The 12,695-nt window shown below is 45.0% G+C and overlaps 3 protein-coding genes across 3 annotated transcripts; 2 read left to right on the forward strand and 1 right to left on the reverse strand.

Moving 5' to 3' along the window:
- Positions 1 to 63: 63 nt before the first annotated feature.
- Positions 64 to 2,178, forward strand: K444DRAFT_643101 (ubiquinone biosynthesis protein-like protein; the record flags this gene model as incomplete). Its single annotated transcript, XM_024884819.1, has 2 exons — positions 64 to 609; positions 655 to 2,178. The coding sequence occupies 2 exons, from the start codon at positions 64 to 66 to the stop codon at positions 2,176 to 2,178; spliced, it is 2,070 nt and encodes a 689-aa protein (XP_024737008.1).
- Positions 2,179 to 4,371: 2,193 nt separating this feature from the next.
- Positions 4,372 to 4,861, forward strand: K444DRAFT_629531 (uncharacterized protein; the record flags this gene model as incomplete). Its single annotated transcript, XM_024883068.1, has 2 exons — positions 4,372 to 4,615; positions 4,671 to 4,861. The coding sequence occupies 2 exons, from the start codon at positions 4,372 to 4,374 to the stop codon at positions 4,859 to 4,861; spliced, it is 435 nt and encodes a 144-aa protein (XP_024737009.1).
- Positions 4,862 to 9,381: 4,520 nt separating this feature from the next.
- Positions 9,382 to 12,469, reverse strand: K444DRAFT_589251 (glycoside hydrolase family 3 protein; the record flags this gene model as incomplete). Its single annotated transcript, XM_024878094.1, has 13 exons — positions 9,382 to 10,097; positions 10,177 to 10,291; positions 10,341 to 10,601; positions 10,683 to 10,956; positions 11,009 to 11,096; positions 11,147 to 11,344; positions 11,397 to 11,526; positions 11,586 to 11,674; positions 11,732 to 11,779; positions 11,828 to 11,913; positions 11,973 to 12,139; positions 12,197 to 12,279; positions 12,343 to 12,469. 13 exons carry the CDS (start codon positions 12,467 to 12,469, stop codon positions 9,454 to 9,456), a joined length of 2,310 nt encoding a protein of 769 aa, XP_024737010.1. The 3' UTR covers positions 9,382 to 9,453.
- Between the last annotated feature and the right edge of the window lie 226 nt (positions 12,470 to 12,695).

The following is a 12,695-nucleotide window of genomic DNA, read 5'->3' on the forward strand; positions in this document are numbered from 1 at the left end:
AAATCCGCATCCTTCAATGGAGCACCGATAGCATTGCCCTCAACCGACAGTCATCTGAGGATGATGCAGTCGGCATCCCGCTTTGGCCGAACATGCCTGCGACAGCAACTCCCCCAAGTGCGACCGGCAATCCGACAATCACATCTCCAGAGCGGTTTCCGAGGATGGAATTCAGCGGGATGGAGAGGGTATTGGAAGGTGCCTCCCAAACGGGATGGCTTGCTTTTCGCTGCAGCTGTGGGATTAAGTCCACTGGCTTTTGTGCAGATCTCCGAGAAAGACAATGGGGACACTGAGCTGACGGCTGAGGGCCGAATGCTGCAAGCGTCCCGGGATGAGATAAAGAAGGAAGTCAGCAGTGATGCCCGCGGTTGGCGACGGTTCAGAGACCACTGTACAGTCCTTGTGGATCTGTATATTTGGGAGCCGATATGTACCGGGCTGCGATTCCTGCATCTGGTGGTTATTTTTGTGCCGGTCTTGGCCTGTGTCCCGGCCATCTGGGTTGGGAGCAGAGATAAGACAAGAGGAGACGAGAGAACAGGGACGCTGTGGTGGTATTCGTTTCTTGTGAGGTCGATGGAGAGGGCTGGGCCGGCTTTTATCAAGGTGAGTTGTGAAGCAGGATGCGGGAACCCGTACTGATGTTTCTAGCTAGGACAATGGGCAGCCTCGAGATCCGACATCTTCCCCACAGAAATGTGCGAGGTCATGTCTCAATTACATTCGAATGCACCGGCACACTCTCTGCACGAAACGAAACGAATTATAAGAAGAGCATTTGACGGTAGACCATTTGAGGAGATATTTGTGGAGTTTGATGAGAAGCCGCTGGGAGTGGGAGCTATTGCACAGGTCTACAAGGCGAAGCTAAAGCATGACCTTGCTGTGCCAGGAGATCCAGACTTGGAAGAGCGGCCGAACCTGCGAAAAAATGTTTGGAAGAATGTGGATACGTTGATCAAGAGCACGCCTCAGCGAGTGCCATCCTCATACGTCGCAATCAAGGTCCTGCATCCGGGAGTTGAGAGGATTGTTCGACAAGATCTCAGAATCATGGGCTTCTTTGCTTCAGTCTTGAATGCCATTCCAACCATCGAGTGGTTATCTCTACCAGATGAAGTCCAACAATTTGGGGAGATGATGAGACTACAGCTGGATCTCCGAATAGAGGCCGCAAATCTCACAATCTTCCGGCGGAAATTCAAAGAGCGAACAACAGCATGGTTTCCCTATCCATACACCGAGTTCACAACCCGCCAAGTTCTCGTCGAAGAGTTCGCCCAGGGGATCCCGCTTTCCGACTTCATGGAGAATGGCGGGGGCATCTTCCAGCAAGAAATTGCCGATGAAGGTTTAGACGCTTTCCTCAGAATGCTGCTTCTTGACAACTTCATCCACGCGGATCTCCACCCAGGCAATATCATGGTCCGCTTCTACCAATCCTCCAAACCGCAGTTACCACACCTCTCATTCAGGCAACACGCCGACGAAGACCCAAAAGCTCAGCCCGATGTTACAGAGCAGGTCCTTGCTCGTCTGCGTCCTTATCGCCATAAAACAGATACCAAAGCCTGGGTCGCCGAGCTCGAGAAAATCGATAGAGAAGGCTTCAGACCACAGCTAATCTTCATCGATACAGGACTCGTGACTGAACTGAATGCCACGAACCGAAGGAATTTCCTTGATCTCTTCAAAGCAATTGCCGAATTCGACGGGTATAAGGCCGGTCTACTGATGTGCGAGCGCTGCAGACAGCCAGACGCTGTAATCGAGAAGGAGATTTTCGCCCTGAAGATGCAACATCTCGTCCTCGGCGTAAAATCTCGCACCTTGGCACTGGGGAACATGAAAATAGGAGACATCCTCAACGAAGTTCTCAGCATGGTTCGCACGCATCATGTGAGAATGGAAGGCGATTTCGTGAACGTGGTTATCAGTATCCTGCTGCTAGAGGGAATAGGCAGGTCCCTGAACCCGGATATCGACCTTCTATCCAGCGCACTGCCAATCCTTAGACAGCTGGGTGCGCAGAGTGGGGGCGGGATGTTGAGACAGGGTGATTTCTCGATGTTGAAGGTTTGGGCGGGTCTCGAGGCGAGGAAATTCTTGCAGGCTAGTATTGAGGATGTGAGTATTTCTAATTTCCTTTCTGGTGTGCTGGGGAGCTGTAGCTGACATAGTCTAGGTTGAGCGATGTGTGAAATATGATCTTTTGAGCCCGAATGTATAGATGGGTGGTGTGATTTCGCGTTTTGAATAGGTTTGGCATGGGTGGCGTTTAAAGACCTAGATCGTAGATACACACATGGCATTGTTCCTCTCCTCTGATCAAGTCCTGCCAGAGTTCCGACGAGTTGTGCGGTCTATGGCTTGTGCTCTCCATTTGAGTCCCTTCCTTGGCGCCCTCTTCCAGTGAAGCATCTCTTTATCAACTTGGTTTTGCGTGATTTAGAATGTTCTTCGAGTCCTGTCCCTCTTTGTGATTGGGACTTAGGATACGCGGGAGCCTTGTGGTAGTGAAAAAATCCTGAGTTGATGAGCTTGCCCGGGAAGCCGAGGGTTGTGATAGTATGCACATGTTTGGCATGGAGTGTGCTTGCTATCTGCCACGTGCAATCCACGAGTTATCAACAAGGTTCATAATACCATACTTTCTACCTGCGATATTCAACAAGAAAAGCCCCCAGTGCCGCGGCCGACAGTAGCTGACAAGGGTCAATGAGATGCGCCTCAAAACTTTGGCTCACCAGCCGCGAATTTTAAAGAAGGGTCAAGCAAGATAACTCCCCAGAGTGTAAGAGTCATTCGGCCTCAAGAGTACACCAAAGCAGTCAAAGCCCACCCTGCATATATACAAAGAAAGTGTATCATTGTCTGTTATTCACTCTTCCTGTTCCGTGAATCAGTAAGAAATGAGAAAGATTACTCACTATTAATTTCCTCGGGACCTTGAAACAGGGTACTGTAAAACTTGACCATTTGTCCCCCAATTCATTTCGACATGAAGCCTTGAAGAGCTTCAAATTTGTTGCAACCTGAGTTGCTCTAGCTGGGAGGCAGTAATGCACAAGACAATATCGCTTCATTCTATGGTGTAATTCCCCTGGCCACAACACTTCCTTGAGTTAGATAAGTGCAGTATTGTGTTTTAGAATTTTTGCTGAATCTGGGAGTATTTGAGAACGATGGCAGGGGGTATCAGTATGATTCAGTCTTCACCTTGCTGAGCTCCTATATCAAAGCACTGCAATTACTCATAGCATTACCAAAAAAATTTACCTTAAAATAGACAAACCCTTGTCAAATATTACAACATGAAAGACCACGCATGTCTATTATTTGTGTTTTGAAGGAATAGCACTTGAGCACATTGATGTGGCTTGTGACCTTACCTCGCTTAAGCCCCTGAATCCTATATTCGACTAAGTATTGCCAACTTGCGCAAATAATTCGAAGTTGTTCACCCGGAAATGCAGTCTTGAAATTACCATTGCACTTCTCTGTCTTAGTTCTCATAGATTACTCCTGCTCCCTTCCTAGATCGTGATTCACAGTCTCTGCTTGGCCTTATACTCCGGATTCCCAGCACGTTTCACAGCGCTCAATTACATTATTCTTTAAGATCTATGACATTGCTTTTCAGAGCGTCTTTCACACCTCTCCATCCTCAGTGAGCTCGCTCCTAGTCACTTCCCAATTGGTGATTCACAGGTTAGCAGGTCGGTTTTGCCCTCGACAGTAGCACTTCCGGCACGCTCCCAATCCTCAATAATATTATCTACAATCTATTTTATTACACTTTAAAACACCTCCCAAGCATCTTTATCCTTATTAGGGCCATTTATAGTCATTTACCGGCTTGTGGTTCACAGCCTTCGGCTCGGTTTTGCAGCCGACGCAAGAGCTTCCGGAACAACCACGTTCCTCAACGACATCATCTCGCATGATCTACTTTGAAATCAACCTTCTAAGCGGCTCGCACGCCTAGAGTCTAGGAAATACTAATGGGAAATCTATTATCCGAGGCCGAAGCCTCACGCCAAAATTTCGAAACACCACCAAAGCGTGGGACTGGAAATTCCTACTCCTCCTCAACCACGACCATCCGCGCTTCCCTTCAGCGACCAGTACCATAACCGGCATCGTGCCAGTCAAACCCGCGCAATCGAGCGTACTTCGCGTCTACATCTGCCTTACCCAATTGGGACGCCTCGTCTCTACGAATTACACCTCTATCGAAGAGCTCTACCCTAACCTCCTCCACGTCTCCGATCTCTTCCCCCAAGCCACCACCTTACATACCACGGTTGCCTTCCTTTTCGAGCACACAGCCAACCTTCATCTACATCTACATTTCACAAAGCCGAGATGGCCAGCCGTAACCCAGCACGCTTCGCCTGCCTCCGCAACGACCAATACCTACCCGACAAGCTTGCCCTGACCCTCGTCATCACAGGCTTCACCATCACTCTCACCGGCAGCGGCCTCCTCAGTCAACGCAAAGAGCATGGAGAAGATACTTCCTCGTCCAACTCCTCCCTCCTACAAGTCAACATTGGCACGGTCATCTTTCTCATCGGTGGAATCTGGTTCGTTGTCATCTGGATGAATCGTAAGGGCTATCTTCGATTGTGCATGGGCTATCCGAGGTATACTATGGGTGACAGGCTTCGAACGGAACGTAGCGGTGATATTGAGTTGGCTGATATGGGTGGCATTGCACAACAGGGCGTGGAACAACCTGCTCGTCCCTCGGATGCATCTGACCGATCTCTCCTACCTCAACGCCCAGAACCGGCTTATCTCCTCCCGCCTCGCCCTCGATATTCCGCACTCGGATGGTAGAATGACGAGCTAGTTTAGGGAGAGCTGGGACAAATTTGAATGTACATAAAGGGGAGGGACAATGGGGATAGCACTGAACTTTGAATGTTTGTGTTAGGAGTAGTACAATCAATGAATTCGGATGAGAGACGACGAAATTTAAATGTCCTTAATCCTTCAGTACAATGTGAACTGAGAAGCTATGATTCCGATGTGGAATAACGAGAATTGGGCTATCTCCTTGGTCCCAAGCTACTCCAGCATCACGAGCGCGAGATATATTCATCAAAGAGATGAGATCGTAGTCGCTAAGATAAACCGGAACAAAGATACGGTTCTCGGACCTCGGTTTCTAAGCCCCATTGTACGGGGAAGCAGGTATACATCTTCATCCTCGGCAGGACCAGCTGAAACGCGTCAAGTGAGTTGGAATTATCTTCTTTGGGCAGCTCTCTTCTCGAAGAAGTCGTTGTGTCTTGAAAAAACTTCATCCATTACTGTATCGCCTCCACGATCCTTGGGCTTCAATAATCATATCTTCTTCCGACATATGGTTGTTCTAACGACCTGCGACGATTCAGCACATCCATGTATGCAGGCTGGATACCAAGGGTTTTCATGCTCTTGGGCTAAGACTAAATCACGAAACGAGCGACATGAAGAGGTTTCCCCTTATCAACCTCACGATTTCGATCCTGCTACCATATCCCTACCTCTTGCCAACCATTGAACATATATATAAACATAAGGATGGCGAGCCCTGGGGGAGTCGTTTGTCGAATCCGCGTGAAGGATATTATAATTTTCTTAAAATATTTTCGCGCTTTATATAATTAAAAAAAAGATTTATATATTTTAACCTTTAATTATATAATACTCACGCCTTTTATAAGAAATCTAATTAATATATATTATTTATAAACTTCTATTTTATAATTATATAATAAATTTTTAGTTAAAAGGTTATAATAAGTATAAAAGGGGCAATTAATTTATTAGTTCTTGAATTAAACTAATTATATTTAAATTCGAACTTGAAAGGATTTAAATATCTCTTAATAAAAGAATATAATATCTAGTATTTACTTAAATAAATATTAGAGATTTGTAGTTATAAGACTTTTAATATATTTGCTTATATTTAAAATACTTTTTAGGGTTATAAAAGTATTATAATACTGCGGGATTAAGGATTTATAGTTATTTACTATAAAGAATACTCTTTTTCTCTTTATAGTTTTAATTATTTTATATAAATAAGACTTTGTATTAAATCCTTATCTTAGTACATTTCTATATCCTTTGAGAGGTTAGCCTACTATAGCCCATAGACGTAAAATAACTATTAACTAAATAATTTTGGCTCTTTGAACGCTGGAAGCAGCAAGGAAGTATTCGGACGTGCGGGTTCTAATACATTTGCACGATCAGGATTCAGGTAGCTTACTCGGTAATTATTAGGAATCATCGAGGAACGAATCATGAAAACTCAGAATAGCATTTCTGTCAACCTCTTATAACACTCCAATAATAACCAAAACCACTGCAAGCAATAGGAGCAGTCGATTCCCTTTCGTCTTCGTCCCAGAACTAGCTTTCGTAGTAGTAGTCGTGAAAGCTGCAGCTGTGCTTGTAGTCGCAATACTTATACTCCTAGTCGAAGTGGGAAGACCTAGAAGAGAAGTCCCGGAGATCGATAGCTTGTTCGCAGCGGCGGTTGCGACGAAAGATGCGGGCGTGATGGTACTCGTATATGAAGAGAGCAACGTTAACGTAACGACAGCAGTCGATGGGAACACGGTGAAAGCATTTCCAGCCGTGTTGGACAAGGCCGCGGTGCCCGGCTCCCCTGCAGGCAAGCTTAGAGGATTGTAAGCCATCGTTCCAGCCCACGGGAAGTTGTAATCTTTGACACAGATCTCGGAGCCGTTGTTCAGAATGGCACATTTATCGGTGGATGGGGCCAAAGTCTTCTCGACTTCTGTAATAAATGTTTGGAAGCTGATTATAGAGAGATCGGACTTGGGGCAGGCGGTCAAGATACTAGAAGAATTAACAGGTGTCAGGCAAATGATCGATGAACTCACTTGGAGATTGGCCAGGAGAGCTCGCAACATTCGCACTCATAGAGAGTAACGTTGTCGCCACCCGCAATCACCCCGCAACTAGAACCTTGCATCGATGTCGAGACTGCTGATACGTTTCCATAAACGTAGCCGAGATTGCATGCTGGAGATCTGTCAGTCGGCTTGTAGATATTTAAAGGTGTACAACTGACAGCAAGTACCCGCAGAAGCGTCGTTGGGTGGAGGGTAGAACGGGACATCCGAATTTTGGGGCAGACCAGTGCCATCAAAGTAGTATATAGCAGCGAGTTGATACCCGCAAGAGTAGACCTTGTATCCATCGGTTAGCGGTTTAAGCTCCGAATGAATAGGGAATAAACAAACCAACCTGATTCCAACAGCTCTGGAGCCAGCAACCTATGTTCCCTGCATACCACAGTTCATTACAAGCAGTAATACAGGTATTGTACGGTGCGCTTCCTTTCTTGTTACTGGCGCTGCAAGCATCTGCGCAAGAATTTGCTGTGGTGCCCTGGTTTGCGTAACAGGAGAGGAACCCCGCCGTGTCCACGCAACCTTCTCCCGTCGGATTCCAATTTGTTGTGAAGTTTGTTTGCAACAAATTCGTTTGGCCCAGCGCCATGGAATATAATGCAAACAGCGTACAGGCAATAATTGTCAAGAATTGGGACGCCATGGTAAAGATGATTGTGAATTTGTGACAGAATTGACGACCGAGACGGAAATGAATGGCTAACACCGACGTGGGCGACTGGAAATGTTCACGTACTTGTACGAAGTGCTGGCGGGGGATTGTGGAGCATTTCAATACGAATGAAAATTGCAATGAGACAGAAATGTACGCTTTTGTTTTTTTAGTGTTGCGACCTCGTCAAAACGCGGGATAATTGCCCCTGTAACGGGCGTTTCTACCAGCCCGATGCAGCATAAAGTCGCTAAAAATACACGGAACTCCCTAACTTGGACGAGCGGGCGGCCTGCGACGGGATGATCTTGAATTAGGGATAAGGATGCATGATTTGTAATTATTACGATTATAATAATCAACTCGCCAAATATGTATTGCATTAAGCACTGCATAAATGAGCGCGTAAATCGTGCATATTCATTATGTGGAAGGGAGTAAATTAATAAATAATTGTTGGAGAGGAGCACGAAAGTGCACTAGTTGTTACATGGAGCCTTCTGATTGGCCACAGGTCACATCTGCATAATAATATTACTATCCCTTCGCCTGGTGATATATTGTCACCTTAGCGGCCGCATGAATTTAGATAGCATAATTGAAGTAAGCGATTTGTATTCTGGCCTAATAGGGGATAATTGCGTGCGGCCGCTAAGGTGGCAATGTCTCACCAGGCGAAGGGTTAGTTACGTCGGAGTAATTCTTTTACGATATTACGTATTTAAGTCCTAAATTATATAATTTTAGTATCCCTAATAAGTAATACTTGTAATTATAAAATTAAATTCCTAAGTATATATAATAGGGCTTAAATCTGAGAGCAAATAATTATATTAATACTTATTTTATTATTTCTTTATTTAGTAAAATATTGGCTTGTACTAATATACTCTTACCGGTTAAAGAAATAATATAATATTATAATTGCAATCTCTTAATTAGATATAGCGCAATTACTTTATTTAACTAAGTTTATTCTTTATATATTTTAAAGCATTTATTTCTTTATTTACTAAAACATTACTATATTAGTAGTCGCATATAAATTGTGATGTGTGCAGGGTCGCACGTGACTTAAGGGCATGTGACGAACCTCGGATGTCGCGGGTGTCGATCAGGGAGATCAGCAGCCCTTCGATATCCCAACCAACCACTGTTTACATCATATGCATTAGGCTTATAAATCACTAATTGTATGTATGCCATCGGGGCCTCCTATTTAGAGGGGGCTTCCCTGGACCTCACAGGAGGGACAGAGATTAGTTCTGTACTGAATTTAACACTGTGGTTTCACAACACACTGATTCATTCTATTGTCTTATTGCCTACCAACAAACACCTCACATAAATACCCCTAATTAGAATTATATTTCGGCCGAATTAGGGATATTTATATGCGGCCGCTAATATAGCAATGTTTTAGTAAATAAAGAAATACTTTACTTTAATTAATTCTTTTAATTTTATTAATTTTATATATATTATTTTATACAAGTTCAATTTAAAGTCTTTAAAAAGCTTAAATAGCTAATTATAAGTCATTATTACCCTGATTAATACCTGGTAATATTATTTTATATTTTCTCCGCAAAAGAAGAATAATTAGACATCTCATTTGCCCTGCTATATAAAAGCCTCAAATTAAACTTGAATAGTAATGCTTTCTTCTTGGGAAGATCTACTACTACTACTACTACTACTACTACTGCAAAAACAGGACCTCAGAAGCAGGAGGGGTAAATAGGATGAGAAATATTGCTATGAGGTAATTACTTTAGCATCCAAAATTCATAATTCATAGCACCTTTCTCTCCTTCTCCATTTCCACCTTCTCGCATGGATATCATCACCCTCTCAGATTGTCAGTGTCCCATCGAGGTGCAAAATCCGACTACTGGTCCCCACATATATGTAATACTTGCCACTCTGCAGCTTCCATTGCTGCACTACCACATCCCACACACTCAAATCCCTTCTCGTCAAATCAAAGCTCACTGTGGCTGTATGCCCAGCCTGAATATGGACTTTGCTAAAGCCCCGCAACTGCCTGATCGGGCCCCCGGGGATTCCCACGTAAAGTTGCGCGACTTCCGCACCGTCTACGGCACCGGTGTTTTTCACATCAGCGGTGACCGTCGTAATGACATCCCAGAGATCCTCTGCGCCACCTTCTCTAATCAAACCCGTAGGATAGGTGTTGCGAGAGACACCGCTACGTGCCAGTATTCTTAGGTTTAAGTAGCCAAACGTGGTGTAGGAGAGTCCGAAACCGAATTCGTAGCGTGGCGTGATATTCTGGGCATCAAATGCACGATAGTCGATGTAGATACCTTCGGTGAAGTCATCTTGTGGGAACAGGGTGTAAGGGGCTGCAGGGAGAGCAGGGCTGAGAAGGGCGCCGAAAGCGCTCTCATTCATTGGAACACTGTAAGGCAGTTTTCCGGAGGGAGAGAAGTCGCCATAGAGGAGAGAAACGAGGGCGCGGCCCGAATCTTGGCCTGTTGTTTCGATAAGAGTTAGTACGACTCTGAGATTTTCGACGGTTTGTGGAGAGGTGGGAATGCATGCCCAACTAACCTGGCAGGTGAGCAAAGATAACAGCTGTAACGTTAGGGTGGTCAATGAATTGGTCAACCAATCTGACACCTGCGTTGTGGATAACCACAATGGTGTTGCTGCATTGGTCTGCAATCTAGACGACTTTTAGCAATTGCAGCGCGAGTCTTGGCCGTTGTACGGACATTGTTTACCAACGCATCTGAGAAGTCGTCATGGAGCCCAACACGGTCAAAACCCTCAGACGCAAATGCGTTGATGAATACGAGACAGGCGTCTGATGCTCCGTCTACATTGGCTGTGGCGTTGACATTGATAAAGTCCCAGAGAATAGTAGTATCAGCTTGGTACGCCTTTTCTTGCAACGCATCGAATGGAGCACTGATATAAGCAGGACTATTCGCACCAGATCCACCTCCACTAATTATGGTGCCATTGATAGCGATCTGAGAGATCGGTATAATTTGAGGAGTCCCAAGAAAACCAGGAATTGCCTCGTTGACGTTCCCGCTCTCAAACCCCAGTACCCATGAACCAAATCCGGCGGCGGGGTCGTTCTGGTCAGGAGCTTTAGCGTCATAACCAAAGAGTGAGAGAAGCTTTGGTGATTTTAAAGGAAGGGCGTTGTTGACGTTTTTGACGAGAACATGTCCCTCGATAGCAGCGTCGAGGATGACTTGCTTTGAGGATGGATTCCTGGCATTCACGGCTTTATGCGAAGCAAGGACATCAACGGGCATGCCGATGCCAGGAGTTGGGTAACCATTGTCTTGACCCATTTGATACCAAGAGGCGATAATTCTAGGAAATTACCGTCAGCGGGATGAACGATATTTTGAGTGGTTGAAAATACCTAGTGGCCATATCATTTAACCTTGACATAGGAACAGAACCATTCCGAATAGCGGTAGTGAGATTCGAACCCCAGAAGCCTTCACTATCTTGGAAAATAGTTAGTGTCTATTTCTTTGAATAACTTCTCAGAACATACCCGGCATAGCCATATCTAAACCAGCAAGTGCACTACTAACACCGGAATGCTGAGCAAACCAATCGGAGACAACGAAGCCATTGAAGCCAAGCTCAGTCTTCAGTAGACCATTCAGAGTCTTGCTATTAGCACAGCCATGTGAGTTGTTCAGCCTATTATATGAGCACATTATGTTACCGGTGCCTGCGTGCACAGCATCTTGGGGACAAATCAGCATTGCTATGTGACTTCGGATACGGAGACAATATACCTTGGAAAGGCCAAAGATAGAGCTCGTGCATAGATTTATCGTCAATATTTGCTGAAATTGATTCAACATACTGACCCGCAACGTTAGTGATTGGGTTTCTGTTTGTCTCCTGCTCGTTTCCGATGAAGTGCTATGATTAAACCATCAGTAGATAGTCGGTTTTAGAAAGCAAATACAATGGAGAGATACCTTTGTACTAGTTATTACTCCGTTCTCCTGTATGCCACGCACAGTCTCGAACACGAGAGAACCACTGAGATAGGGATCGTTTGAAAATCCTATAGAAATTCATTAATGTCAGATCCGGATAGCGAACAATTGATTGGGCAGCCTACCTTCCCAGTTACGTCCACCTTGACTAACACGCCCAAGTGGCCCGACAACTAGTGTGGTTAGCGAAGTTTGGAAGCATATGAAGAGATAAATGGTACCCGGCCCAAGAACGATATTAACCCCTTTAGAGCGGAATTCGCCACCCATAGCTAGAGCTCGTTTGTACGCAAGATCTTTGTTCCAGCTGTGCCATTGGATCAGAATCCATGCGCAGGTATTCTGGTTAACACTTGGGATTCTCACCTTGCACCGACATGAAGACCGCTGGGATACCCGTTAACAAAATCAGTAGCTCTGACACCGTTACCAGCATCTTGTAGGCAGAGCCCCGGGAATCCTAAGCGTTCAATAGCCGGAATATTTCCTGAGCAGCCATTGGTTTTACTGCTGATTCCAAAGGTGAGATTCGACTATGATTTTTTTTTTTTTAGCTTTCATTCCTCGCTGATATTAATATAGTTTCGTACCTTCTCATCCAAAGTCATCTGCGCTACCATAGCTTCAGCCTTCTTGTATGCCTCGGACCAGTTGCCGGTTCCAGTTCCGATAGCTGTTGGAAAATTCAATGAGTATTGGCAACTTTTAATAAAGGCAGGTAAAAGTGTGGGCTTACGACTTGGGTACACAGGAGGGGATTGGCCGTAGAAAAACGTATCACTTGTGATATTCTGCGTATTGGAGACACCAACAAGTGCAACCAAGGCTGTCGTGGCCAAGGATAGTATCCGGATTGAAAACATGATGAGTAAACGAAATCAAGGTCTCGGGGGGATTGGTCGAGCAAGCCTGAGATGGAACAAAGAGGGGGATTTCTCCTTTTTGTATCTTTGCAGAGATCTATCTTTTCTCCACATAGCCCACAAAAGTGCACATGGTGGCGAGGTCCATATGTTTAGCTATGGCTTAATTGGATGTGATATTTTGGTGAAATACCAGCTGCGAAGATTCCGTATTCCCTCAGAAACT

The sequence above is a fragment of the Hyaloscypha bicolor genome, assembly GCF_002865645.1.
Source record: "Hyaloscypha bicolor E unplaced genomic scaffold K444scaffold_61, whole genome shotgun sequence".
Taxonomy (NCBI): domain Eukaryota; kingdom Fungi; phylum Ascomycota; class Leotiomycetes; order Helotiales; family Hyaloscyphaceae; genus Hyaloscypha; species Hyaloscypha bicolor.